General features: G+C 36.1%; 1 protein-coding gene across 5 annotated transcripts in view; it reads left to right on the top strand.

The window, feature by feature from the left end:
• LOC109091554 (rap1 GTPase-activating protein 1-like) overlaps positions 1-27,496 on the top strand; it is a 70,756-nt gene that overhangs the window by 16,003 nt on the left and 27,257 nt on the right. Inside the window, exons 1-2 of one of the 5 annotated variants that reach the window (XM_042758832.1) lie at positions 17,019-17,208; positions 20,685-20,720. The exons of 1 other annotated variant lie outside the window; for it this stretch is intronic. In XM_042758832.1, the coding sequence (XP_042614766.1) occupies positions 17,039-17,208; positions 20,685-20,720 (206 nt within the window). In that variant the 5' untranslated portion in view covers positions 17,019-17,038. Of the gene's footprint in view, positions 1-17,018; positions 17,209-20,684; positions 20,721-27,496 lie in introns of those variants that run through there. 3 more of the 5 variants (XM_042758839.1, XM_042758831.1, XM_042758835.1) reach the window with 3 other exon arrangements.

Here is a 27,496-nt window from a genome sequence, read left to right as displayed (position 1 = left end):
GAGGGTAACACTGTTTCTGTAAATAAAAGTCAAAATTTTAGCATTTAATTCGTTTTTTGGTCAACATTGCTTTCATATTGTGAAAATGGATGGTGACCAACCGTGACCAATGATAATGACAAGCTCCAAATGATAATGACTTAATGATCACTTAAGTTTTGAACTTTTTCTCATGCAAAGCTATTGTATGGTTTTAGGGAGCTTGGTGTACAGTGCCAGAGTCATATGGATAATATTTAGACCCAATTCATTTTAGTCCCACATTGTTTTGACTATAAGAAGGTGAGACACTGCAGGTGAATAGGGTAAAAAAAATAAGTAATAGTTATCACCGTAATTACCAAGTTGATTGATTACATTGATAATTGCAAACATTACAAGTTTTCTAAAATGTTATGTTTAAATATGCAAATGAGGCATTATTTAATGAAATATGCGCTAATTTGCATACATTTCTAGTACAAAAATCTGAACACTAGATGAAGTCAGTTTCAATATTCTTGTTTAATTTTTTTGACATATTAGAGTCAAATGTTTTTACAGAGGGAATTCTGGGTATCTCTTTTTGTCACTCCATAATTCAGAAAATACTTTGAACAGCTAGAAAACAATATATTTTAAAAAAATTTGAGGGAATAAAATGTTGTTTATAATCCAGGAAATTATATATGAACAAATCCCTCTGTCCAAATCGCCTCCCTTCAGAATATAGACAGGAATAAAAATGCAAAGTTTGGTGTGTGTGTAAGTGCTACTGAAGTGGAGATTTATGGCTCAGTGCTGGAGAAAAAACTCATTTTGAAAAAACGGCCTTTAAAAATATGTATTGTTATTGAAATCTATTGACACAAATAGATAAAGTGCTATAAAAGAAACACTTAACAGTGTCTTTTTGATGTTTTATTCATATAAGTCTGAAAAAACACTTTATGAAAAGCCAAAAAGCCTAAAATCTAAAAATTGACAGGTGCATGAAAAAACTGTGTTTTTGCCTGCAGTCTCTCCCCTTAAATTTGTGACTGGTGTTCCTATAGAAGAAACACCCTTTTAATTAATAGAAAAAGGCAGATTGGATGTTCTGATAAATATCTTCTTTTGTGTTCCATTTTAAAAGTAAAATAATTTCCTCACTCACAGAAGTTCCTTTGGTTTTGTAAAACGAATATCCCGCTGACCATGTAAGTAAATCCATTGAACTGTTGACCTGTGGATGTTAGGAAAGAGGCAGCAGTTTAGTTGTTTTCCTGATCTGAGAAATTGCCTGAGCACTTGGCCAGACCGAGAGTGAAACTGATTTACTCCTGCTGCTCGGACAATCCCTGAGGACCTTCAGGATGTAGAGCAGAACGGCAGAGCAAAAACCATCAGAATGGTTTGTACCATGAAAAATGTGAGATGTTGTACATTTATAGTAAAAAAGAGAGCTTCTCTATGGAACCTTACGTGTGTCCACATCTTATTTCACTTATTTCAAAAAATTATTTTTATATATTTGTATGATTTATATTTTATATATACATAATATTTTTATGTTTTAAAAATTATATTTGGTATAAAAATTAAGTTTAATATTAGTACCATTATGATTTTCATTATCTTAATTAGAGGTAGACCGATATGGGTTTTTCCACTGGCCGATGCCGATGCAGATATTTAAACATCAGGGCAGCCGATGGCCGATATATGATGCTGATTTTTTTGGCCGAGAAGCACCTCAAAACAGTTCTGAACCACGCTTTTTGTTTATGTTTGCTGACAAACACCAGTGTTTCCCACAGACTGCAAATGAATTCTCTGCCAGCAGGAGGCACTGTTGGAGCGGCGATATAGCGGTTTCTCCGGTAACGGCTGTAATCAAATAATACTTTATCAGGGATTACAGGAAAGACGTAATGAAAATGACATTGAAGCTTTTCTGAAGACAGTCGTTTTTTTAAAGATACATTCATATAAAAAAAGATAAAATCATACAAAAAAAACCGCGCTGCATTTTAATTTTGAAACGTGACATGCTCATTTTATTCAACAAAGTATAAGCCTTTTGGAAAATCTATTTGTGGCGGTTTTGATATAGTGACAAGCTGTCACAAATAACTCAATATATAGGAAACACTGGACACTGCTATAAGTCAAATGGCCATAGTGATAACAAAAATAAAAGGTTTCACACATATTACACAGCCTGCTGCTCCTAACTGCTTAAGAGTGCGCTGGCCACAAGCGATGACATCGTGGAGGATATTGTCAGACCTACACACACATTTCATGAGGAAAGTTAACATGCACGTTATAATCAGCACAGAAGTTTCGTCTGAATTGAACATGTTTCTACTTTCACATACAAATGACTTGTTGTACTTATGAATATGATAACTTTCCGCCATAAATTCTAGTAGTGTAAAATGTAATTCTGAAATGAGCTGTTCTGCCATTAGCTAAAGTTGTCTGGTAACAAGCCGCTGCTGCAGAGTGTGAGGTGCTCCGTCTCTCACGCAGCCTCAGAGGGAGTTCCGCATCAATGCTTAGCTGCCCGCCGGTGCACCTGCCTATAAATCAGCCTAATTTGCAGCACAATCGGCCGATGCCTATTAATTAAAAAATGGCAAAGGCCGGCCGATCAGTCGGTCTAACTCTAATCTTAATTTTTTATGCTCTTTAATTTTAGCAGGTTAAGCTCATTGTCAGTAATACAATAATGAAAAAAATGTCTTGACCATACACAGTTTTAATATTGAAATTTAAAAAATAAATTTCAATGCATAGTCATTTACAAATATTTACAAATTTACTTTATAATTCAAATGTTGTGTATACTATAAACTTATATAGCATTATTTTATATAATGATGCAATATGAGAAGGTTTTTTTTCCGTAACAATGAGAATTCCATAATGCCACAAACCAAAAAAAAAAAAGGCTTGGTTTTCTTTTCTGTCAGGATTATGGACCTGTCTGTGTGTGTTTTGCTCCCTGTGATCCAGTTTTGTCTCCCAGTGATTGTGTTAATTTGATCCCAGGTGTGTCTCGTTCTTCCCCAATTATCCTGCCTTTATAAGCCCATGTCCTTTCAGTTCAGTTTTGTTGGGTCTACCAGTTACATACGTGTGTCTTCCTCCTGTTCTTCATGTTGGATTTACCCCTGTGTTGGATTAATAAAAACTATTTCGATTATCCACATCTCCGTGTTCCTTCCGGCAGCGTAGTGTGACAGAAGACCCAACCGAAACCCTCCGTTTGTTTTCCGTGTTTTTTCCTCAGTCCTTTTTCTTTCCGTTGTGTTTTATTGATCCCCTCCTTCGCCCCGAATTCCTCCTCCTCCTCCTACTGGAGCAGGAAGGATGATCTCTCGAGGACCATATCAGACAGTTTCTGTTATTAGCTCACATCAACAGCTACCCGGACGACGCGCTCTGCGCTTTCTATGTCGCGAGTCTGAATGCCGAGTGCAGAGCGTTGTTGTCCGAAGATGGTCCTTGGGAGGAATTTGCCACCTTTGTGGAGTGGACTCTGGTGAGAAACGGGTTGTCTCTTACCATCTGCCCCATGGAAGATCTCGCCGGATCCACTCCCGACCCAGAGCCCAGCCCACCATCTGACCCACGATATGGAGCATAAGCCCGAGCCCACAGGTGACGGAGAGCCAGAGCCCACTCCTAGAAAGTGTCCTCCAGTGCCTGCTCCTCGAAAATTATCGCCCACCTACCCGCTCCTGCCTCCTCCACCGCTGTCGTCTGGCAGCCCCTTTGCCCGCCCTCAGCCCACCATCTATGCGTATGCTATGTGAGCTCCTTGGGACTGCCATCCTCCAGCGTCGCTGTGGCTGGAGTATCCCTCACCTCCGCCTCCAGCCTCCGAGGCCCGGACTCCTCCTTGGCCCATAGTCCCAGCGGCTCCACCTCGGCTCCTAGCTCCCTCGCCTCCACCGTCAACCATCGATCCATCAGCTTCACAGGGCTCCCTCATCCCTCCGGCTCCGCCTTGGTCAGGCATTGACCCACCATCACCTCTGGACTCCTTTCCACTGGCTGTGCCTAGTCGCTCCGTCCCACCAGCTCCGTTGGGCTCCTTACTCCCGCCAGCTCCACCTTGGTCCTCAGTCGCTCTGGCTCCGCCGTGGATCTCTGGATCTCCGCCTCTGTCGCTAGAGCCCTCGGCTCCACTCTGGCCCCCCGGATCCTCAGCATACCCCTGGCTCGTTGCATCAGGCTTCATAAATAAACCAGCAGTTGACTGGAAACTGCAGTTTCTGAGCTATGTGTCAGACTAGTGATATACAGGTCTAGCTCTTTAGAAACTGCTACATATCCTTATTTTTTTCACACTATAATTGAGTGTTATTGCCACACAGGAAGATAAATCTTGCGACATTGACACGCAGCAAGTATTCATTCTGCTGTGGAAAATCACAGACGTGGACTGTTCGTCAAAATAAGGTTTGCTATTAAAGCTGCTTTAAAAACATTGAACATTGCTTAGTATTACTGACCTTTTCACAAATTATAATAGTTTTTGGCTGTTATTCATTGCAGTTACATAAATGTAGTGAATATGAATTAGAATTAAATTTTATGGTTAAATCAGAATATTAAACCAGCATGACCGATATACTCAGACTCATATCTTATCCTCACTAGAACACTTGTGACTGTCATGCCTGTGAGCTTCTAGCATGATTATGTCATGCTCCATGAATACCTCTGCAGTGCACATAAAAATCTGTTTTCTATAGCCTACATGTGACAGTTCCCCCATCGCATGGATGCAGAATCTGTTTGACATCTGCCAGCAGCACTTATGTTCCTGTCTGTGGCCCGAATCAAAAGACCCCCCCACAAATTATCTGAGGCTACACTGTAAAAATTATCGTAATTTTAATGGTAAAAAGCCCTATTCGAACTGTAATTGTTTCGCATGTGAATGTCTGTAAAAAGAAAAATGTACATGGCACATCAGTGCTTATTTTATCTCTCAAAATGATGGAAGTCATTAAAAATGTGGAGATTAACCTTAGCAGAAATAACTTAATGCATTCTCTTAGCAGCTTCTTAACAGCTCCCACTCGCTGTGGTGGAGCAGTTATGAAATATTTTTCTTGTATATTTTCCAGCATTTCAGTAATAAAAATGCATGCGAATTACAGCAAAGTGCAACAGTTACTGTACAGTGTTTGGCAGTAGTCGAAAAACAGCGTTAAACAGTTTAAAAAATTTAAACAGTGAATTTTGAATCGATTTCTTCTTGTTAACTCAAAGATATGAATTCGGATGGCAATGGTATTTGTCAAAAAACAGTAGGTAATTCGACCAGGGATTTTTATGCGGCTGGTGGGAGAAAAACACAGATATTCTGGATTCAGATGCAAATAAAATCATCATCTATCTCCTGTAAATGTTGGAAATAACTTATGTCCCCATGAGAAACAATTACCAACCGAATGCAAACCTTGTTTGTTTATTGGTTAGTGGTAAGTTTTTTTTTTTTTTTTTTTTTTTTTTACATATGTTGTTTAATTGATATCATTGCATTGTTTTTTGTTGTGTGTGTTACCTTGGTGGTGTTTTGTATTTGTATGACACTGTGCTCCTTCTAAATATTAGTGTGTACAGATTTTAGTATTTCAGAAGGTTGGTATATGAACATTATATAAGTTAATGAAATATATGATTTACTTTTATTTAAAGATAAAACCATAACCTACAATGTTTCTACCCTACTTTTTAAAGTAAAGTTCCAGCAACCACAGCTGTTTTTTTTTTTTTTTTTTTTTTTTTTTTTTTTTATATAAATGGAACATTCACACAGCAGCAGAATATGTTTGCTACTCCAGTTTTGGGAGCTAAATATGGTCACATTTACACAGTTTGGTTAAAGCCTATTAATCGCAATTTCAGGATTCATAGCTGTTTTAAGAGGGAGAGAACTTGGTTTGCTTGTGTTTTCTGTCATATCATACAGTCTTTGTGTCTTGTGTAATTTGTCTCTTTGAATGTGGGATTATATTCATATTGTTTACATTGTTTACACTGTTTACATTTACATAGATTTTTTCATTTAGCAGAGTAATGTGTAATTATAACACTGGTTATGATGTTAAGGAAACCTCAGGGGTAACACAGAGGCCTTATTGCATATTTGTTTGTAAGTATAATTAAGTATGGAGTTTGTGTTACAAGTCTGCAAAGCCATTTGCATAATTACATGTGGTGTTATTATGTGAGCACATCCTGCTCGGGTAAATCTGGTAAATTTCAGTTTCAAATGATTCAGCAGGCTGTAATATAGTGCTTGAATCATATGGATGCTTTTATGATTTAGTTATGTTTTTTTTTTGTCATTTTTGCAGCTTGACAACCCTGGTCACCATCCATTCTCACTGTAAAAAAAACATTCTGCTGAGTGTTCCGCAGAAGAAAAGAAAGTCAATCAGAGATGCGTGTGTCTGGAGCAACCTGATGGTCATAGAGTATTTGCTTGTTTTTGTAGCTGTTGGGTGCAAATGTTTTGTTGTGGAATGCTATTTTACACACACGTATATATACACATTCAGACTCGCACTCCCTTGTTTTCAGAGCACCAGGTGTCTCATTAATCAGTATGTGTACTATCAGGCATAATCATTTCAATCAGACATCCCAGTGTTTACGCCATTTGTTTACGCTGATCATTTCATATGCTGCTCAGCTCACACATAAAAGTGCAATTTAAAATGGTTTTCTGTTTGCCAACATTCTATGTTGCAATGTCACTTACTCTTGCCAATGATGTTTTTTGTCAACTGGAAAGTGCTGAAATATGAAAGAGTAGACTGATCACAAACAATATGACTATAAAACAGATAGTTCTCACTAAAATATAATTTAGTGATTATGTTTTGTTTTCATGCACCAATATAACCATGGATTGACCGCAACAGTCTACCCAACAGTATCCCTTTAAGCATGGTAAAATCCCAGCGAAGCACATGCTTCCCATGGCTTATTCCTTGAAAAACACAATCCAAGCAGCTTAAAATGGTTAATGGTCCAGAAGGACACAGGGTTACATTTCCACTCTGAAGACTGTTAACTACTGACAAATGGCAGTGCTGTCCTGTTGTGCTCTATGCCAGCTTGAATGTTAGAGCACTCCCAAGATATGTCTTTATACTACAAGGTTCATGCTTGTAGCTTAACTTTTTAATTCTTTTGACACTTCTCAGACCTGTGAACATATTTTTTATCAGTTTTTAACAGCATGACTGGTAGAAGTTCACGGTTTCTGGCTAAAATATGAAAAAGTGTGTGAAATACATTTGTTCGCTGTGTTACTGTGGTCTCAGTGCAAACTGCCAAAAGCAGACAGATGCCTAGCCATCTGAAAGTTAAAATCAAACCCTCAAGTCATTCTCGCCCCATTTAAAGCATGTTTGGTAAGATGAATGGAAACATTACCCATATGTCATTGTATTAGAACAGAAGTCAGCGTTGAATGTGTTAATAAAAACAATGTATTTTTCCAAAAGTTACTTTGATATTGTACAGGTATGTGCCTATGTAAGATCACATTGCTGATAACCCTGGCAGGCTCTGTTTCTGTCTCAGCAACACTGGCATTACTTTGGCCATTTGGTGACACGATATTGCAGCCCAGGAGCTAGGAGCGGATGTGCCAACACAATCATTACAAGATGCTTCCCTTATGGTCCTTTAATGCTTTCTTTCTCTCTGTCTCCTTCATAACTAGGCTACCTATAATGCTTTTCTTGTTTTATCTCTTTTAAACAAACCCTGTAGGTTCCAAGAGGTTTTCACGTCAATACCAGATAAGAACAATTTTTTTTCTCCAAAGAACCATAAAGTAGATTTTGCTCATTTGCAGAACCTTTTTTTTACTTTGAAGAACGTATTGTGGAATGGAAAGTTTTCATGAATGTTCAAGATTTTTCATGAAACCACAGATGCCAATAAAGAACCCTTAATTTAAAGAGTGTAGAAATGTCAGATTGTGAGATTATATAATTTATATTGAGAGATTACATAAATGGAGACTTTTGTCCAAAAATATTCTTACCTCAGTTATTACTGGTTTCAAATAAATTTAGAGAAAACAAAAGCTCAGATTTGTCAGTAGTTCTCAGTTTTCCTCTTTTAAAGATCAACTTTGTTCCTATAATGTTCCGTAGGATGAATAAAAAAGACAAACAAGACAATTGTTAACATACAAATTGGTCTTGAAGACGCTGATGAGAAATGTTTCAGTTCACATAGAAAGCACTGAATTTTCTGAGCACAATTTTGAGACTGCTTTTTTTCTTGAGAGAAAATTGAAGAAGCAGGAGACTTGCGCAAAAGTCTCCATTTGCTTTCTTTTGAAACTTATTGCTGTCTAGGAGAAACAGTTGAGATGCTACAGAGATCATATTTGTGACTGTTCTTTCCTGCAGGAACATCTGCAAACAAAAGACAAAGATTTAAGTATGAACAAAAACATTTCTCATCAAATTCTTCCAAAACCAAATGATCTGTGCTGTGCTATTTACATGAAATTGGTAGACCAGTTGTCTACATTTTTAAAATTGTGAATTTTAAGAAAAACATCTGATACTAACTTGATATTTAAAGGAAATATAACTGAAAAGTCTTTGAAATAGCTCAAGATTTTCCTCTGGAAGTAACCCTGTAACAATCCTGTCCATCTGTTTTAAATGCATTTATGCAAGCAGGTTCAGTTCAGTTGCATAGAAAGCACACAGTGATGGTGTTCCTGTTCAGTTGAAGAGGGTCATTGTGTGAGTCTCATTTACTGCAGATTTCACCCAGACACACACATATGCACACAGCATTTCACTCTCACACTGTGAGACCGATTCTTTGTGACACATTCTTATCTCTTTTTCCCTCTCGCTCACACTCGCTCTGCTCAACTGTGATGTCTCAAGCAGCCTCAGTCTGCTGGCAGTGCTCGCTCATCTGGAGGTCAGACACGCGTGGTGGTGGTGGTCGGGGGGGGGATTGGTCAGACAGAACAACACACAGAGATCAGTCTGAGATCGGTCAACCCGAGCAGTAAGCCATGAAATGCTGCTGCAGGCTTTGAAGATCACATTGAAGAGCAGATCTAAGGCGAAGTGCACAGAGAGCAGATGAGCTGTGGCAATATATGAATGGGCAGGAACTCCAAAATGTGGAGAACTTCACATGAAATACACAATCCACACTGTCACTGACTCTAGGTGCTCTGAAGAATGAGCTAGATTTTTAGAGGACTAAACTCACCATTGCTTTGCTCAGGTGTTGTATTGATTTTAGAGTACTGCTACAGTAAGTAATTTCCTGGGTGTTGTTAGTGATTTTACTCGCTATTGTCATTCTGGTGTCTAGTAGGTTTTCAGACTGAGGTCTGTGAGTAGTGTTACCATTATCGAAAACCTAATGTTTTTTTTTTTTTTTTTTTTTTTTTTTGTAATCAAAATAAATCTGCAATAAAATATTGAAAGTTAAAACTTGGATTAGATGAAAATATTTATAAATGAAGGTTAGAAATGTTGCCTTGCAACTAACTGAAATAAATATGGTTTGAAGAACATAAATTACTAAAGCTAAAACTGAAATATAACAAATAAAATGTAAAGTATCTAAAGCCGAATAGAAAAAACAAAAACTAATAAAAATGACAAAACACAACAAAATGACTGAAATTAAAAACTTAAAAATAAAAGCTCATTTAAAATGAATAAATAATAGTATAATATTTAAAAAAAACACTGTCAGTTTGTAGAATTATTTATTTATTTACAACATACATTTTAGTTATAAAAAGCAAAGATAAGCTACATTATAATAAAATATGAGTATTATTGCAGTATTATTTTTGCAACAAAAATATTTAGATTAATTTTTAAATGTTCACCCTTCCTTGCTATTTACAGTATATATGTTTAAGAATAACCCTTGTTGTTTCTAGAGTTCAGAGTTTTTCTTTGCCATTGCCTCCTTTAGTTTACACACTGGTGTGTGACTTTTTTTTTATTTTTTTTTTATAGATTTAGAACTATAAAAATTTTCAGTTTCATATAAATAAATTTGAAATTAATTAAGAATGCACTTTATAATACTTTGTAGAAAAAAGACACTTTGTAGAAAAAAGATTTTGCAATATATATTTTCCGGCTAATACTAATAAGAAAATATTGTCTGTTGTTATGTTAAAAGCATTGCAGGAAGAGAGATGCTGAAACCTTGCTCAGATTGAGGTTATTTGGTTGGACTCCCAGCATTGCCTGCTCACAGCCTGATGCTGTCCTGTTTCTCAGAGCTCTGTGAAAACTTGTGTACTGGGCTCTCCTTCCCAGCAGACTGCAGATGTAAATTGATGGGTTTCAGTAGAGAACACATGCTGTTGTTGTTCACGCTGCACTTGGTAAATGACATGCGTTCTCAGAAAAGAAACACGCACAGCAGTGTATTCGCATGTGGTTGTCTGCTTGTGTGTCTACATGTGCCCTCAGATGCCCGCCGCTATCCAAAGTGCTGAAAGAGACAATAGACAGCATTGTATATCGCAGCAGACAGCGATACGTGTTGCCAGGTAACCACACCTGACATTGAGCTGAAGGTACTCTTTCATAAAACCTCATTCAGTGACTTCACTCTTCCCCTTTTATTAACTGTACCCAGGAGTCTGTGCTTTATCTTAAAAGTGTGGTCATCTTTTTTAGGCAAAATTTTGTGGTCGAAAGAAGCTCAATTGTCATTAGTTTAGCATTACATGAATCACATCTCACAAAAGTCTCTTTTAAACCAAGTAGCTTTGGTTGACATGGCACATTTCTGTGACCAACTTGAACAATAGCAAAATCTGCATCTGCAACTTTTTTGCACAGATTCCTGTTGAAATGACTGGATTTCGTCCACAAAATTTCACCAAACAATGGTATGCAAGGACACCTTAACAGTATCATAACCGTAAGTACTTTATACTTTGATGTGAACATTTTATATAAATTTTGACCCCCATGTCATTCCAAACCTGTATGGATTTCTTTCCTCTGTGGAATACAAAAAGAGATATTTAGCAGAATGTTGAGGCTGCTCTTCATAAATGCAAAGCTATGACTTGCAACAGGTTGGTGTCATGACATGAAAAAACTAATGGTATTTATTCTGCCTTCACATGTTATCGGAAATGACCTTATCTCCACTTCTGAAGTCATAATCATGAGTCTGTCACATTCAAGTGCTTCGTTGTCGTAATGAATTAGGAGACATGGAGGATGCTAGGTTCTTTTTTGCCTACTTTCTCTGCTGTATACTTTCATTGTGTTAGATAGACAGCTGACAATTTTGGAATTTTGGTCAGATACATGCTATTTTTGCTGTATATAAAAAATATAATATAAATTAAATGGTTATTTGTATACATAAATATGCAAGACTTTAACGAAAAGACAAGGCAAAGTAGTTGTTGTGGTTAAAAAAAATTATTAAAAAATATCAGTCACTACAGCAATCGGTCTAACCTCCACCATGTTTAAAGTTTATGGCCCGTCCAACTTAAAAACAGGGGTAAGAGTATTCTAGTAGTAAATAAGACTTAGAGGCCATTCATGTTATATTGTGAGTTATACATCTTGATGCACCAGGTTTGATTGTGCATTAGCGTGCATGAGAATTAACTATGGGCAAAATTACTTAAGAATACTTGGAATATAATGCACTTCTATTATGATCCTTGGTAAATTGCTTTCTTCGTCCTGTTTTACAGAATTTTCATTACTGGGTGAAACGTTAGGAGGTTGCAGCATGTTTGGTTAACTTATGGAAAAGAAGTAAAGTGACATGTTAAGAGTTTGATCATTGTTTTTATATGTGGTACTGTAGTGTTGAATTATGGGATGTGCATTGGGAGTGTAGTACCACATGGTGGCAGTGCTAATCCAAATCCTTTTCTGCAACATTGCTGCTTTTCACTTTAAGCTTTTCAGCCTGGCCTGAATTCAGTTAACCTGCTCCCTTAAATTTAACACAAAACATTTCAGCACATAGACTTCATTTAGATCTTATTGCAGGAAATACTGTCCAACTTACAGTAATTTAAATCAGTTGATGCCTTTTATGTTAAAATGGAAAGGGCATCTTTAATTTCTTGTAAACTGAATTTCTTTAATATACTTGTCAGGTTTTTTTATTCTGTTATTATTGAGTGTGTGTGTCTGAACATCTCAGGCGACATGCTGTTTGGCCTCTCAAAGGATGCTGCTGCATAACTTTTTCTTGTAGCTTTCGACTTTTTTGACCTGCTTTTAACAGTGTGTTTGTGTGTGTGTTTGTGTGTGTGTGTGTGTGTGTGTGTGTGTGTGTGTATGAGTGTGTCAGGGGCTGCTACAGACTAATTAACCTCCTGGTGTCCTTCCCGTATCAGCTGTTCACAAATTAACCAGTCCTGTTTCTACCTCCATGTGTCCCTACAAAGCATATCGAGAAAGAGAGAGGGAAAGAAAGGAAGAAAGAAAGAGAGAGGGAGTTGAGTGAAAATGGTGAGGATATATTATGTATATGAAGTTTTAATGTATTAATTTTGGAGTAGGGGTGTGCCGGTTTCAGAATTGGTGATGACGGTTATGACGTGAGTCAAATGTGACGGGGGGGGGGGGGTATTAGTTTGAATAAACGAGCAGACACTGATTAGCTACTTGCTCTACGTTTATTTAAAATTAACAGCAAGACAACTAGCAGTGAATGTGCTTTCCCCATTAAATGAATCACACACAGTGAACAAATCCTTAACAAAAAAAAAAAAAAAACTTTGCAATGAACGTGCTTTGTTTTAAATAAATCACACACAGTAAACAAAACCTTTTTAAAAAGTAGGCTACTTGTAACAAATACCGTTTTTCCACATATTCTGCACACAGGCTCATCAAGATTTTCTGGTTTTCCGTTGCCATCTGGTTTAAACCCGAAATTTGCCCATATAGGCCCATAAATTTGCCCATATTTTTTTTCGCAACGAGATCCATCGGTTTTGGTTTTACCTTTCTTCACGAAGTTTTAATTTGAGCCGGAACATGTTCCGTCACCTCCGACGTTGGATCCGGAACATTTTTTTATTGGATCCGGCACCTCAGTCCTATGTCACTATGGGAAATTAATCGCCTAAATTAAAAAAAAAAAATTAATATTTGTAGTGTTAAATGTTGTTATCGATAGAGATACGCAGATGGGGTATTATTTCATCCGCAACCACATCACAAAATTCATCATCCGCGCCAACGTTTTTTGAGCAAATTTCAAAAGCCGCACCCCGCCCGCCATCCGCTGATTGTTTTGCGGTCTATGGACGATGCAATGCTTTGCTGATGCGAGCCGCAAAAAAAAGCCCTTGTCTGTTCTAGAAAGGATGCAGTAAAGATATTTAATGCTAATGTATGAGGCATAGGCCTACGCTGAGTTTCATTTACGATGAGATGCGCTCTAGTTCACAGTGCAGTGCAAGTGAACGCGGCGCGGTGGCGCTTCCATGTCACGGTTATCATTGTCTGCTATATTTGCTTTTTATTTATTAAAATACATACAATTGGTTGATGAAACATTTATTAAAATTAAGATAAAATTTGTACAAAACGAAATTTGTTTTTAAGAAGGGTTTTCTACAAAGCAAAATTTAATGAAGTGGTAAATATCATGTCTGACGATTTACAAAACTTCATTAAGTGGTAAAAACCATGTCTCCCGATATATTGCGCATCTTATGATCCTATCTAAAAAATGAAAATAATTTTTGATAAATGTTTGTAAAAAATATTTTAATAACCGTCACACCCCTATTTTGGAGACAAGTATTTTCATCTAAAGGCCCTATCCATGAAAATTGCAATAAAATCTGTGGGCACCCATACACCCGGCGCAATGCGACGCAAGGCGCAGCGCAAGTGTGTTTGCTAGTTTCAGTCCGGCGCGGTTCGCATTTTCCCGTCCAGCGCCACGTCGTTTAATTAGCAAATGCATTTGCGCCCATTTGTGCGCCCATGGGCATGCTGGTCTAAAAAAGAGGTGTGTTCAGGCGCATTTCTATTTTAAGGAGCTGAAAATAGACTGCACCATAGACCAAATCAAACCTGGTCTAAAGTCTGGCGCAATGCTTTTCTTTGTTATTTAAAGAGCGTGTTAGTATAGGCGGGTCCACAACGCGCATACACGCTGCTTATTAAACACAGGGACGCACAGCAGCACACAAACATGCCAAATATTAAAAATGAAAGGATTGCAATGCATAAGAATTTTTTGTAGGCTATTAAATATAAAAATGCCTACATGTCATAATGGATAGTCATCGCACATGAGCAGCTCCGTTTCATCTCGGAGACGCGTTCTGTCTTTGCACTTGCCAAATTCCACCGTGTAAATAGCAAATCTGTCATGGCACAAGCGCAACTGGCGCTTAAAGGGAATGAAAGATGAGACTCTGATTGGTTTATTGCACGTTACGCCCAAAAAACACCCATTACTCATTAAGAGAATAGGGACAACCCGTTTAGACCTTTGCGCCCGGGCGCGCCAACCGTTTTTCCGTCGTTAAAATAGCAAAAGTGGATTTGGACACGCCCTGAGTGCACCTGCGCTGTGCGCTTTACACTTTGCGTTTAGATTGTTAAAATAGGGCCCTGTATCTTCAATGTGTAGCTATTTTTCTGTTAACCAGGCACATGTAGCTTGTTTTCAATTTTCCACCCTCAAATATTATAAAAATATATATTTTTCAATAATAATTATAATAATAATAATTATTATTATTTATTATTAAAAGATATTTATAAAATAACCATTTTAATAATAATAAATAATTATATATACATGCACACGTTATCATTAAGGACAATGAAGAGAGGACAAAAAATAGACTAAGAAATATCACAAGCCACATTTGTACTAGGGCACATATATTTTACCTACTGATAGGTTCACATGAATCCTAAATTAATGGTTGTGCCCACCGTTAAATGGGGCTCGCTAAAGTGATTTAGTCCCTTTAAAAATGAATGGTCACCTTTAGCATAAGCTGTAGAAGAAAAGCTCTAATGGTTTTTGTCTCAGACAGTCCGACCCCATGACACGACATTTCAAAGTAATTATGAAATGACCTGCACCGCAGACACTAGACGCCGTCCGTCTCTCAGATCAGGACACACAGCTACCCAGCCTATAAAATAATCTCTTTTATTGAATTGACTTTGTCCCTTTGGGTCACTTTTGATTGCTTTAGACTTATTTTAAGTTTGTGACTGGGGGCTAGCTCATCTGGCACTGGGAATTGGGTGGTGCTATGCATTTTTAAAGTTTTGGAGAAATTTAGCATTGCATCACTTGCTCACCAATAGATCTTCTGCAGTGAATGGGTGCCATCAGAATGAGAGTTCAAACAGCAATCCACAAGAAATCCACATGACTCCAGTTCATCAATTAATATTTAGTGACGTGAAAAGCTGTGTGTTTTTAAGTAACAAAGCCATCATTAAGATGTTTTTAACTTCAAACAGTCCATAATATTGCTTTCTCCAGTGTAAAAGCCATCTTGTCTGAATCAGGAGAGAAATATGCACAGATCAAGTGCCTTTTCCAAGCATAAACAGTTCAAAAAAAGTTCTAAACAATTATGTTGGTGGTTTTTGATTTGAGAGAACAACAGGGGATGGACTTTTTCACTGGAGAAAGTGTTATTATGTATTATGGATTTTGCCTAAAAGTGACTGTTTGAAGTTAAAATATTTTCATGATGCATTTGTTAACTTGCACCCATTCACTGCAGAGGATCCATTGGTGAGCAAGTGATGTAATGCTAAATTTCTCAAAATCTGTTCTAATGAACAAACAAACTCATCTGCATCTTGGATGACCCTTAGGTGAGTACATTTTCAGCAAATTTAAATTTTTGGGCGAACTATGCCCTTAATTGTTATTTTTCTTTTGGAGTTTTATGAGAAGCATTAAAGACTTAAATGAAACATAACTGGGATTAAAGTTTAATGAGCTATAAGAGTAATGGATTGTTACCATAGTAATGGTCATTCTACCATTAAAAATAATCATTATTTAACAACTAATGTCAACAATTAATAGTGAGAAAGCAAAACGAGCATGCAAGAGATATTTATTTACTCACACTGAGCTCTCCAGCAGCTATGAGTGCATTGTGCTGTTGCCAATGTTTCCATACATAAACATCCATTTATCTGAGCCTGAGGTTACCAAAGGTTATATGTGTTTGACTTTAAGAGATCTGCCTGAGAAAATAATACAGCTGGTCCTCAATTATGTTTTAATTGAAGAAGTTCTAGAACAGTCTGAGTTTATGCTGTAATGCTGTTAAATTCATCAGTTGCATAGCACCAGTGGGAGTGTTTTATTACATTAGATTATTTTTTTATTTTTCTGGTTAACCACTGTGCCAATATGCCCTGTACCCCCCACCCCCTTTTTTTAAATGCATGCTGTGTTATTACATAATAAATTCAACTAATATCGCCAAAGCCTTTATTACCTAATATTTTGGCGATATTAGTTGAATTTATTATCACCTGAAGGTATAAAGGGTGGTACATGGTGTGCTTGCCAGTCTCACACAAAAGGTAGGATTTATATATATATATATATATGTGTGTGTGTGTGTGTATATATATATATATATATATATATATATATATATATATATATATGTGTGTGTGTATATATAGTATACAGTATATATATATATATATATATATATATATATATATATATATATATATGATTTTTTTATTATTAATCATGGCTAGATTTTGGTTTGAGCTGAAAAGATTTTTACGACTTCTCATAAGACTGGGTTAAATTTTAAACTAGTCTTTAAATAGTTTTTTCTTTTAATCTTTTCATTCATTTACTTTCCATCCTCTTGGACATCCATGTTATAGTCACTGACCCATATGTGTGTGTCTCAAAGTAAGGAAATCATTTAAAAGACAAGCACCTGCTCATATCTGTGGATCTTCCATCTCAGGTAGTGAAAGGGAAGGAAGCGAGGAGGATGGGAAGCAGAGAAGGAGGGACACAATCTCACACATTGAGACAGAGGCACAAAACAAGTGCTCTCTGTCAAAGAGAGACAGAGGAGAAGAGACCGTTAGAGTGGAAGGTTAGAGAAAACAGAAGAATGTCTCACAGGAAGAGGAGCTTCACTTTTGGAGCATATGGGGGGTAAGACAGACCACTGTGGATTTGTGAGGGTCGCGTGTGTGGCAAGGACAGATTTCTCATTTCTCAAATTCTCATTTGTCAGCCAAAATGTACTATTGCGATTAATGTTTACCAGTTGCCACCTACCTTTTACTGGATCCAGATTTTGACGTTATAGCGAGTTTTTAAGATTTGTTTTGTTAAAATGAATGCTCTTTATGTATTTGACTTTTCATAGGTAGATTACCTAACACTTGATTCATGCATTCAGTGATATCAGCAAACATGTCATCTAATCAATGTTCATGCCACATTACCGTTGAATGCTTGATTCTGATTGGTTGATGTATGTTTGAAGGTGCTGATTAATTTTCTGCATGGTTATGAAGTAGTTCCAGGTTTGTTGATCGAATTAGTTACATATTGCTTTGCCATCTTGTTTTCAAACTAGTAAAAATGTTTTTGTGTATGAAGTAGATATTTTCAAACTTTTTAGAACTAAAAAGTTTGAAAACCTGATAACACATTATGTAGATATAAATTTGGTAAACATGTTAAATGAGGAATAATTCAAACTAGGCTGTTGAAAATTATTGAAAATTACTTGTTTTAGCTTTTAAATATATATATATAGCTTTGTGCTCGTGTATCCTACCTCTCTCATTCGACACAAATCAAAATCTTCCATAATATTTCCATATTTGCGATGTATCGTATCTGAATGTTAACTGTTATTTATTATGTAAATTATAGGCTTTGTACTTCAGTGGTGTTCCAATGGTGACACAGAGATGGGCGCGCTGATGTTTGGTTCACTGTATTTTATTTTGATAAAGTACCAACTGTTCTGTCAAGTTAGCAATGCTGGAACTGATGTCTTGTGTGTATGTGTGTGTGTGTGTGTGTGTGTGTGTGTGCGCGCACATGCGTGTGTGCTAGCATGTTCACTTCAACTGTTTCCTTATACCAGTAGAATCAACTTTAACCACTTATTAATAATGCATCACTGTATAAAGGTCTGCTTTTATTTATGTACACACAATTAAAACAAAACATTGTGCTTTTGTAAAATAAAGAAAACCAATAGGATCACTTTCTGCCATTTGAGTTTCCTTTCTGTGAACAAATTAAGCGTGTCTCAAAAATGAATAGGCTATGTTACGTGTCACACTGTTTTTTCCCCTTTTTTATCCTTAAACTAAATCAAATATATTTCAAGAATTTATTCCTTGTATGTATATATGTACTTTTAGATTTTATATATATAACATAATGTAATAATATTTAGTATTTTCACATCTAGGTGTTTTTTCATTTTATTTGAAAGTTTCTTTTATTCACAGAAATATGATATCACGTATGCATGTCTGTTATACTTGCACATTTTGTCACTTGACTCTGTGTCGTTACGCCTACTCAGTTAAAACGGTTCAGTTGAACTGCTGATGGTTTGATGATGGTAAGATGATGTCATAGTTTGCTCAGATGTGTTTCTCCTACAAAAAGAGACAATGGAAACATGAGTCATGATTCATGAAGCAATTTGTGACATTCATCTTGTCTCTATTTCCTGAAACTTTTTTTTATGTGAAGTTTGAAGCACTTTTGTGTTGAAAAAACAGATTATGGAAAAAGACCCCTGTAATGATACTGTGTGTTGTAATACATCTGTTGCTCTTTGGCTTTTTACCCATATCATCAAGTCTAACGGGTTTGTATTTTTGGTTTGCATTAGCAATCTGAAACTGGTTTGGTTTGATCCAGTGTATTTACTGACAGATGCTGGTACAAACACACTGATCCCTCATGTGGTGGTTTATAGGCCTTGTTTCCACATTCAGCGGTTGGCCTCCAATATTTACTTCTGAACTCATGTGGTATTTACAAGGCATATGTGTAGACAGAGTGGTTTATTTATGTCTTATACTGTTTGATTTTTTTATATATATATAAAAAAAATTGCAATTGCATATGACAAATTTTGCAATGCTTTTTGTACCTATATTTTATAATATAGTATTGCAATATTTTACAATACATTATATAATTTTGTTTCATTTTCTGAAGAAAATGTCAGGGGTGTGTATGTGTATAAAGTCCGGTGAGCAATTGATGTAATGCTATATTTTTGACGTGGAAACAAACTTTTCTACTTCTTGGATCTATTCCATTAATTTAATTTAGTTAATTATTACAAAACTGCAGGCTCCTGAGTCCTGACATGCACTTCTGCAATAAGTCATTTAAGCATATAAATTTATGCATGAAATTCCCTTTGATTAAATAATATGCATGTAATGTAATTAAAATGACATTTTAACTGATTCACAGCCCTACTTTATTATGTAAAATAAATCTGAAAGACTGTTAGCTCCAGCAGCTAATTAAATGATCAAAGTCACTGTTTGTCCTTCCCCTCAAGGTTATGGAAATATTTGTTACTCTATGTTCCACCTGAAGTGTTAACTCATTTTGTTGACACAACAGCCACACTTTTCCTTCGCACTCAGCAGAAGGTTGGAGGACACACTAGTGCTATGATTGACAATGGAGGTCTGACATTTACAGCAAAGGCAGTCGATGGAGATGGAGATGCTTCTGGCTGTAAAACAGTTACTTTCAGTCTCAGTTTTTTGTTGAAGGATTTGATGGAGGTTATTGATCATTGTTCAACACTTTCTGGCAAAATACATGTGCAACACTTGGCTCAGTCACTCATGCTGCATGATGCATGTTGTTTTTAACCAAACAGGAGGGGTTTGTAGAGCCACCTTGTGGCAAGATACGAAATGACACCAATTACTGTATGTTAGCAAGGCAAATGGGGTCTTTTTTATGTGAAACTGAAACTGCCATTGTGTTCAGCATTGTACATTTTAATATCCAGTCTTATGAAAGGTCTTTTTCAGTACATATCTGAGGACTGAGCAGAGTCATAGCACATTCTTGGAACAAAACCGCAGCTGCTCTTCAGAGAACCGTTACAGAAGCTGCTTCTCTCATTAGCATCTCAAAACCGCGAGTGCCCTCTGAATTCTAACTGTTGAGTTTTCCATCAAAATAAAATGAAATATTATGCATAAACACAAAATAATAGGATGAGGGGTTTAAGGTTTTGCATACCACACACTGAGCGAGGATGGCGGAAATGTTTCAAGGGATTTTAGCGATGGCAATTGCTTGTATTAATTGATGATGTGCTCCAGTGGATCTTCATTATCTTATTGGCCCTCACCCTTCATTAAGCTGAGAGATTTGCTGAGTCATAATCACATCAAGTCAAGTGTTAAAGTGCATGAGGAGTTTGTCAGCGGTGAATTGATTAGCCTTTAGCATTTAGCAGGCTCTGGGTGGAGACTGATTGCCAGAATGTGTTAAAAGTGTGAAATCAATTAGCGCCCTTTTTGTGTAACGGCTAAAAGGGTTTACAGTTGTGTCAGTATATATGCAAACTTTTAAAATGTTTTCGAACAATATCATATTTCTTTTCTCCACAGAGTGGACAAAACATTCTCCAGATCAAGACATATTTGGTAAGTCCTTCTCTTTCTTAAAGGTAGTTAGTGCTAAATGTACAATATATAATGTAATGTTAGCGAACAAAATTTTTACATTATTTAATTTATGCATTATTAAACAAAAATTTTCTTAAAAACATTTGAAAACTAAAAATATATATTCTCCATTGATAAGCTGAACTTGGTAAATAATAACTGCCTTTCCTTGTAGCACATTTTATTTAACTGTCAAAGTGGCTCTAAGTGGGTGTGTGTATATATATATATATATATATAATCTCTTTTTTTATAATGTATTTTTATCTAAAAATCCTTCTGTAAAACATGATAAATGTATACTTGAGATGTGAAATTGGATATTTAAAATACTTATTTTCAGAGAATATTTATCAAATAAAATTTTACTTACCAAATTGGCATTTTTTAATAATAAACCTAAAATGTTGTTAGATTTATGCTACAAACAATAGTGCTACAAAATGCCAGTAAAGTTATAAAACATATATTTTATTTATTAATTCATTTTTTTTTTAATTGGTATTGTATTGCTGAAGTAAATGTATCTTGTTTAAAGGATATTTTGATATTTTTTACTGAGAAAAAAAGGACATTGGAAAAATATAGTTAAAAATTTAAAATATATATGTGACCTTGGACGACCAAACCAGTCTTGATTCACTGGGGTATATTTGTAGCAATAGCCAAAAAAAACATTGTATGGGTCAAAATTATTGATATTTCTTTTATGCCAAAAATCATTAGGATATTAAGTAAAGATCATGTTCCATGAAAATATTTTGTAAATTTCCTACTGTAAATATATTAAAACTTAATTTTTGATTAGTAATATGCATTGGTAAGAACTTCATTTGGACAACTTAAAAATGCGATTTTCTCAATATTTATTTTTTTTTGCACCCTCAAGGTTCCAGATTTTCAAATAATTGTATCTCGGCCAAATATTGTCCTATCCTAACAAACCATACATCAGTGGAAAGCATTTTTTTTAATTCATAGTTTTTTTTCCCCAGTGTAGTGTATCACAACCCCTTATTGCAAAGTTAATTTAAGCTTTTGTGTCATATAAATGTCTGGACACCATTCACAAAGTTTGTCATAACATTCCATAACATTAAAGGTCACCTTAACTACTGTAATGTGTGTGAGCGGTTGTGAAGGGCAGGGTGGATTAAAGGGGTCATATGATGCTATTTCAATTTTTCCTTTCTCTTTGGAGTGTTACAAGCTCTTGGTGAATAAAGAAGATCTGTGAAGTTGCAAAGACTAATGTCTCAAATCCAAAGAGATATTGTTTATAAAAGTTGAGACTCGTCCACGCCCCCCTGAAACGGCTCGTTATAACACGCCCCCACATATCTACGTCAGTATGTGATAAGATTTGCATAACGCCGCCCAGATGTTCACGCAAAGAAAGAAGCACCGTTCTCAAGCTGCCCGCCTCTGCTCACTCAAGCCGGCCGTGGCTCACTCTAGGGCTCCGGCCTCTGCTCACTCAATGTGTGACGCTGTTTCGTTGAGAAATCTAAACTACTTTGTTTTTGCCTTCCAAAAGAAGACACGACTAGAAGTCATGTTTATATCACGTTTATAATGGGTTTTATGTTTATGTCTCGTCGCTCTGGCCAGACAATATGTTAAGAGGCGTAACATTTCCGTCACACGCATTCAGCATTCATGAGGCATTCGGCCAATCACAACGCGCTGAATAGCTGGCCAATCACAGCACACCTCGCTTTTTAGAGAGATGAGCCTTGTGAAAATCGACGCGTTTCAAAATGTGGGGCATAGAGGAGAAACAATAATGTACAGTATATGGAAAATAATGTGTTTTTTTAACCTTAAACCGCATTAACACATTTCATTACACCAAATACACAAAATAATGCTCTTTTTAGCAGCATCATATGACCCCTTTAAGTTACCTCTCAAATACAAGCAAACTCTCAGATATCTTTCGCATCAGCCACCTCCGCCCTATACTGCTGGTGCAAAGTTTTACGGCTGCTTGATTGACAGCTTTATTACTACGGAGGGAGCTGGTTATGTGTAAAGCTGGGTTATAATGGCTTTGAAGAGGATGTTTCTGGAGAGAAGAGGGAACGTGAAGGGAGAGGGCGAATGCCGGAATGTAATTATGGCGGGACCTGGGTTTCACTCTGCGTGTATCATCCCAGATGAGTGCTGCAGTGCATGCTAATGCGACGAGAGACCCAAGAGAAACAGCACACACGAAAAACTCAGTTTTAGCTATCTTCATACTATTTTTTTCCACTACAGTTGATTTCTCTGTTTTCCTCCTTTATATCCCTCTCTCTGACTTCTCCCCCTTTTCGCTCTCTCTTTAATTACATATAGCATTAAGTAAACAAATTAAGTCCCCTCATCCTGAGGTTTGTTGTCAGATAAACACACACATTTAGTTGTATGTGTATTGGAAGACACAAAAAACATTCTTTGAATGTGAATAAACTAAATACGTATCTATTTGTGCTTCAAGTTGCTGTTTGAATAGTATTACTGTTCAAAATGAAAATTCTGTTGTCGTTTATTCACCCTGAAGTTGTTCCAAACCTAAATGCTGTTGAACACAAAAGAAGATACTTTGAAGAATGCTAGTAACCAAAAAGTTGACAGTAGCCATTGACTTCTATAGAATGGAAAAAATACTATGGAAGTCAATGGATACATCAACTGTTTTGTTACCAACGTTGTTCCTTTTTGATAAGCAGAAGATAGAAACTCATTGAGGTTTGGATGAAACAAACAGAGGGTGAGTAAATGATGGCGATTTTCCTTTAAATGGCTGTATTTTGTTTTCCCATGTGTGATGCAGTAGTTCATTTTGTTTTTTATTATATTTATATTATGTTTTATTATTATAACTTTTTAAATACAGTATTTACTAAACATTTGATACATTTGAGAACAAAAAAATATTCATTATCACTTGAAGCCTGACTAATCTTTTCTTTGGAAATAAAAAATTATATAAATAAAAAAATAAATAAATGGAAGCATTCTTCTCAAAAGCAGTACAGTGATAAATAGACTATAGAAACAGGTTAAAACGCATTTATAACTTTCATGATTTGCCATTTCAAGTGCTCTTTTGTTGTGCATGTTTGGAATTTCGCTGCAAGAGTCACTTTGTGTCCGAACACTTCCTCTCATATACGCCCACTGCCTCTGTCACAGAAGACACAATGCTTTTATGATTAGACCTATTCAAATCAGTATTATGCATCAGCCTGGTATTCTCTTCTGCATGGCATGAATGTCTCTGCTGTTACAGTTGCCAAGACGTTGCCGTGTAGGCTTTTCTAAGCTGGTTTTCATTTTGCAGGACTGAGAAAATTGTTAAGACAGCTCTCTTCAACAATCTAAACAGGCTGCAGAAGGGCATATGGAGGCGATAGTAAAAGCTGTGGGCTGGATGGGGCGTCCCCGCGTCCTTACTCATGGGACAAGCATGTGCTTGAGATAAAAGCTGCCAGGGACAGCAGGGATGCTTTTAAGTGATGCTGTTGATGCAGTGTAGATACTACTCTGAAAAGAAAATATTAATAATATGGTGCTTTGATTTATACCATTGTACTGAATGATTAACATGTTTATATGCCATGGTATTTATATGGTGCACCAAGATATTTGGTAGTTGCTACAATGGATCATGTACCATACATACCTAAAAGTCCTTGATAGTGCCATTTTATATTGTCCAAAAAGCATGGCAAGTTTATTTTATTTTATTTTGTTTTATTTTATTTTTAATTTTAACAAAATAAGTTTGTTTACATGTGTGCGTACTTTGTATATTATATTTGTTTATATAAATACACACACGTGTATATTCTAAAAAATATAGATTTATATAGAATTTATATTATAAACTTATTTTATATATAAATATATTTTCTTTAATTTTCTTTTATTACTAAATATTAGCTAAATAAAAAAAAATATTGTTCATTGGTCAATGCAATAGACTGAATTGTGAAATATTGTCAGATTAAATCCTTAAAATATTTTGGTTTTTGAATATAAAAACACTAAATATGTGTCTATTTTCACTATAGGCTGTTGTTTTAACATCATTATTATTGCTATATAATTTTTGTACACTGTTGCATTAATGAAGCTGTAGTTCTTGGAATTAACTACAATATTTGTTAATTGGTCAAGCACAATAGTCTCAGAATGGTTAAATGTTGTCTGATGAATTGCCTGGCCTAAATATGTAAAAACCAAATATGTGTCTATTTGCATGTACTGTAAGTTGTTGTTTTAATAGGCTTACCATTTCTCATAATATTTTACAAACCTCTGTTAATCTTCATATTAAACTTGGTCTGTCACCAATAATAATGCCACAATAACTGTTTGTACTCTAAGTGGATATTTTGATCCATTTAAGTGGTTTTCCATTAAATTAAGACTATTTTTTTTTTCATAGGATATGGAAAGCAGTGCTTTGTTTTGAGTTTGTTTTGCACTGTAGTTTACCCAGATTCTGTAAGGACACTGTTCTAGTGAGGACAGCAGTGGTCTTTGGGGGACGTTAGTAAGCTATGCCTGACAGCGACGTCATTTAAGTCATCTAATTTGACAGGATAAGTAAACCCCCAGAGATCTGTGCTTTGGCAGTGTGCTTCAGTATGAAAGAGATTATTAAAATGCTTGTGTATGGTGCCATTGAAAATTGCTCTGTAGTGGTGTGGAGCTCTGGAAAACATATTTACTCCTACCTAGAGTCTGGAAAAAGTAGACTTTTTTTTGGTGGGGTTTAGAATGGAACAGATCTATTACATTTCAATTTCTCACTGTCCTGCAGAGTCTGGAATTGTAAGAAGACGTGGGAACTGGTTAGACAGATGAGAAAATGTTGTTCATCTAGAATTGGAAATTAATGAGTTATGTTGCAAATGCATGATGTTTTTGCTTCCTCTATCATTACTCTGAATCGTGCATTAGAAAAATTCTCAATATGTAATTATGAGACATGAACTCATTTAGTATCTGTAAATGACATCTTCACACTGGATTCTGTTTATTTTGCTGGTGTTTGACATGAAGAGCTAGAGGTTTGGGTCTGTGTAATTGTGATATAGCCTGAAGAGGGCAAACGGAGGTTGTGAATCACCACACAGGAAGTGAAGCTCAGCTCAACATGACAACAGGTGCTTGAGCAGCAGTGATTGGGCCCTTCAGGATGTTGCCCTTCATGTCACCCTGGGAACTCTATTAAATGTGTTGTCCCTGTTGTTTTTCCCCTGTCTGTGTTTGTTCAACTTTCTTTTTAATTCTTTGTCGAAAAAAGCATTTGGGAAAATATATTCATAGCAAAAAGCAAATTCGTAGCAAATGATACGGATTAGCACAATTTGCTAGATGGATTTTTTAGTCAGAGAGTGATTGAGAGATGGGAGGTTTGAATGGGAGTTTGAAAATAGACCTGATATCATATGTCTAAGACCAGACAGTTTGTTTTGAAGCATCGTTGTCAGTGAATATTCATTTTATCCATGCATACAGAGAAAACACGGTCAAGATATCTGAAAGCAGACACTTTTTACAGAATATTTTTTCTATTTATCATTCCATTTATTTGCATAAATTAATTATTCATCACATTTTGTATGGTATTAATGTGTGTTGTGCAAAACTTGCCTCAGCCGTTGCAAAAAGTTCTGTTTCATTTTTAGCATGTTGCTTTGCAGTTGCTAGGGTGTTCTTGGTGGTTGGTAAGAAGTTGCTAGGTGGTTGTTCCCTGTTGGTTGAATGTTTTGACATAGGTCAAATACCTAGATACTGGATTGGGCCGGTCCATTTTTGATTGATCCAGTATGACTGGACATTTCTCATGACATGACAAAAGGAGAACAACACCCAGCTCTTTTATTTCCATGGTCAGTTATTTTAGCCCTTGGGGCTGGTTTTGTTTGTTAACCTGAAATCTGTCCTGGACCTAAAGACCATTTATGGAGAAAATAGTTGAAAACTGGTTTGACTTCTTCAAATTCCCCAATAGCCGGGGAGTGAAACTTCAACTGTCTAATAATCACAAAGAACTCAAAAATCAGGTGGACGTCTCAGACCTAAGTCTTTGTCTACTTGGGTGTAGACAGAAAAGCTTTAAGGATATTTCTTTGTAGCTTATTCCAGCATGCATCATCACACCATGAATAAATGATGTAGATTACTGTTTGTTTTATTGTGTGCTGCTTTTATTTATGCTGTTCCTCTGAGTCACTTGTCATTGTAACAAGACAAGTGAAGAATGCACATGCGGTGTAGATGATTTTCATTGTTACATACAGTACATTGCTAAGACAAAAAACAAATAAGATATTTTTTATTCTATGTTTTATTTTATTTTTATTTTAGTCCAAAAACAATTAAGATCATAGAGTCTTATCCTATTCCCACACACTTTCTTGTGTGTTTTCTAGTTCTGGAAGTTGTGTGGTATTGCAGGAAACCATATTGGTGGTAAAAAATTAAAAAGTGTTGTTTAATTTCGTGAGATTTTACCGCCCAGTTACTGCTGCTACATAAAGTAAGGACTGATGGGAACTCTGTGGCGACAGTGTCTCTGTGAGGGATGTTCCCATCTGAGATCCTTTAGCTCAGTATGCCTGCAGCTGTGGGAATGCTTTGGGATTGGCAGCAAGTCCGTTTGTGGTAGTTTAGAGGGCTGAGTGGGCTAATTGTAGGCTTGACAGATAACATCCTTTTAAAACTACATAAGAGGTTCGACTCACACACACACA

This window comes from Cyprinus carpio, chromosome A6 (genome assembly GCF_018340385.1).
Source record: "Cyprinus carpio isolate SPL01 chromosome A6, ASM1834038v1, whole genome shotgun sequence".
Taxonomy (NCBI): Eukaryota; Metazoa; Chordata; class Actinopteri; order Cypriniformes; family Cyprinidae; genus Cyprinus; species Cyprinus carpio.
Note: the sequence above shows the minus strand (reverse complement) of the source record. Positions and strands in the feature narration are given on the sequence as shown.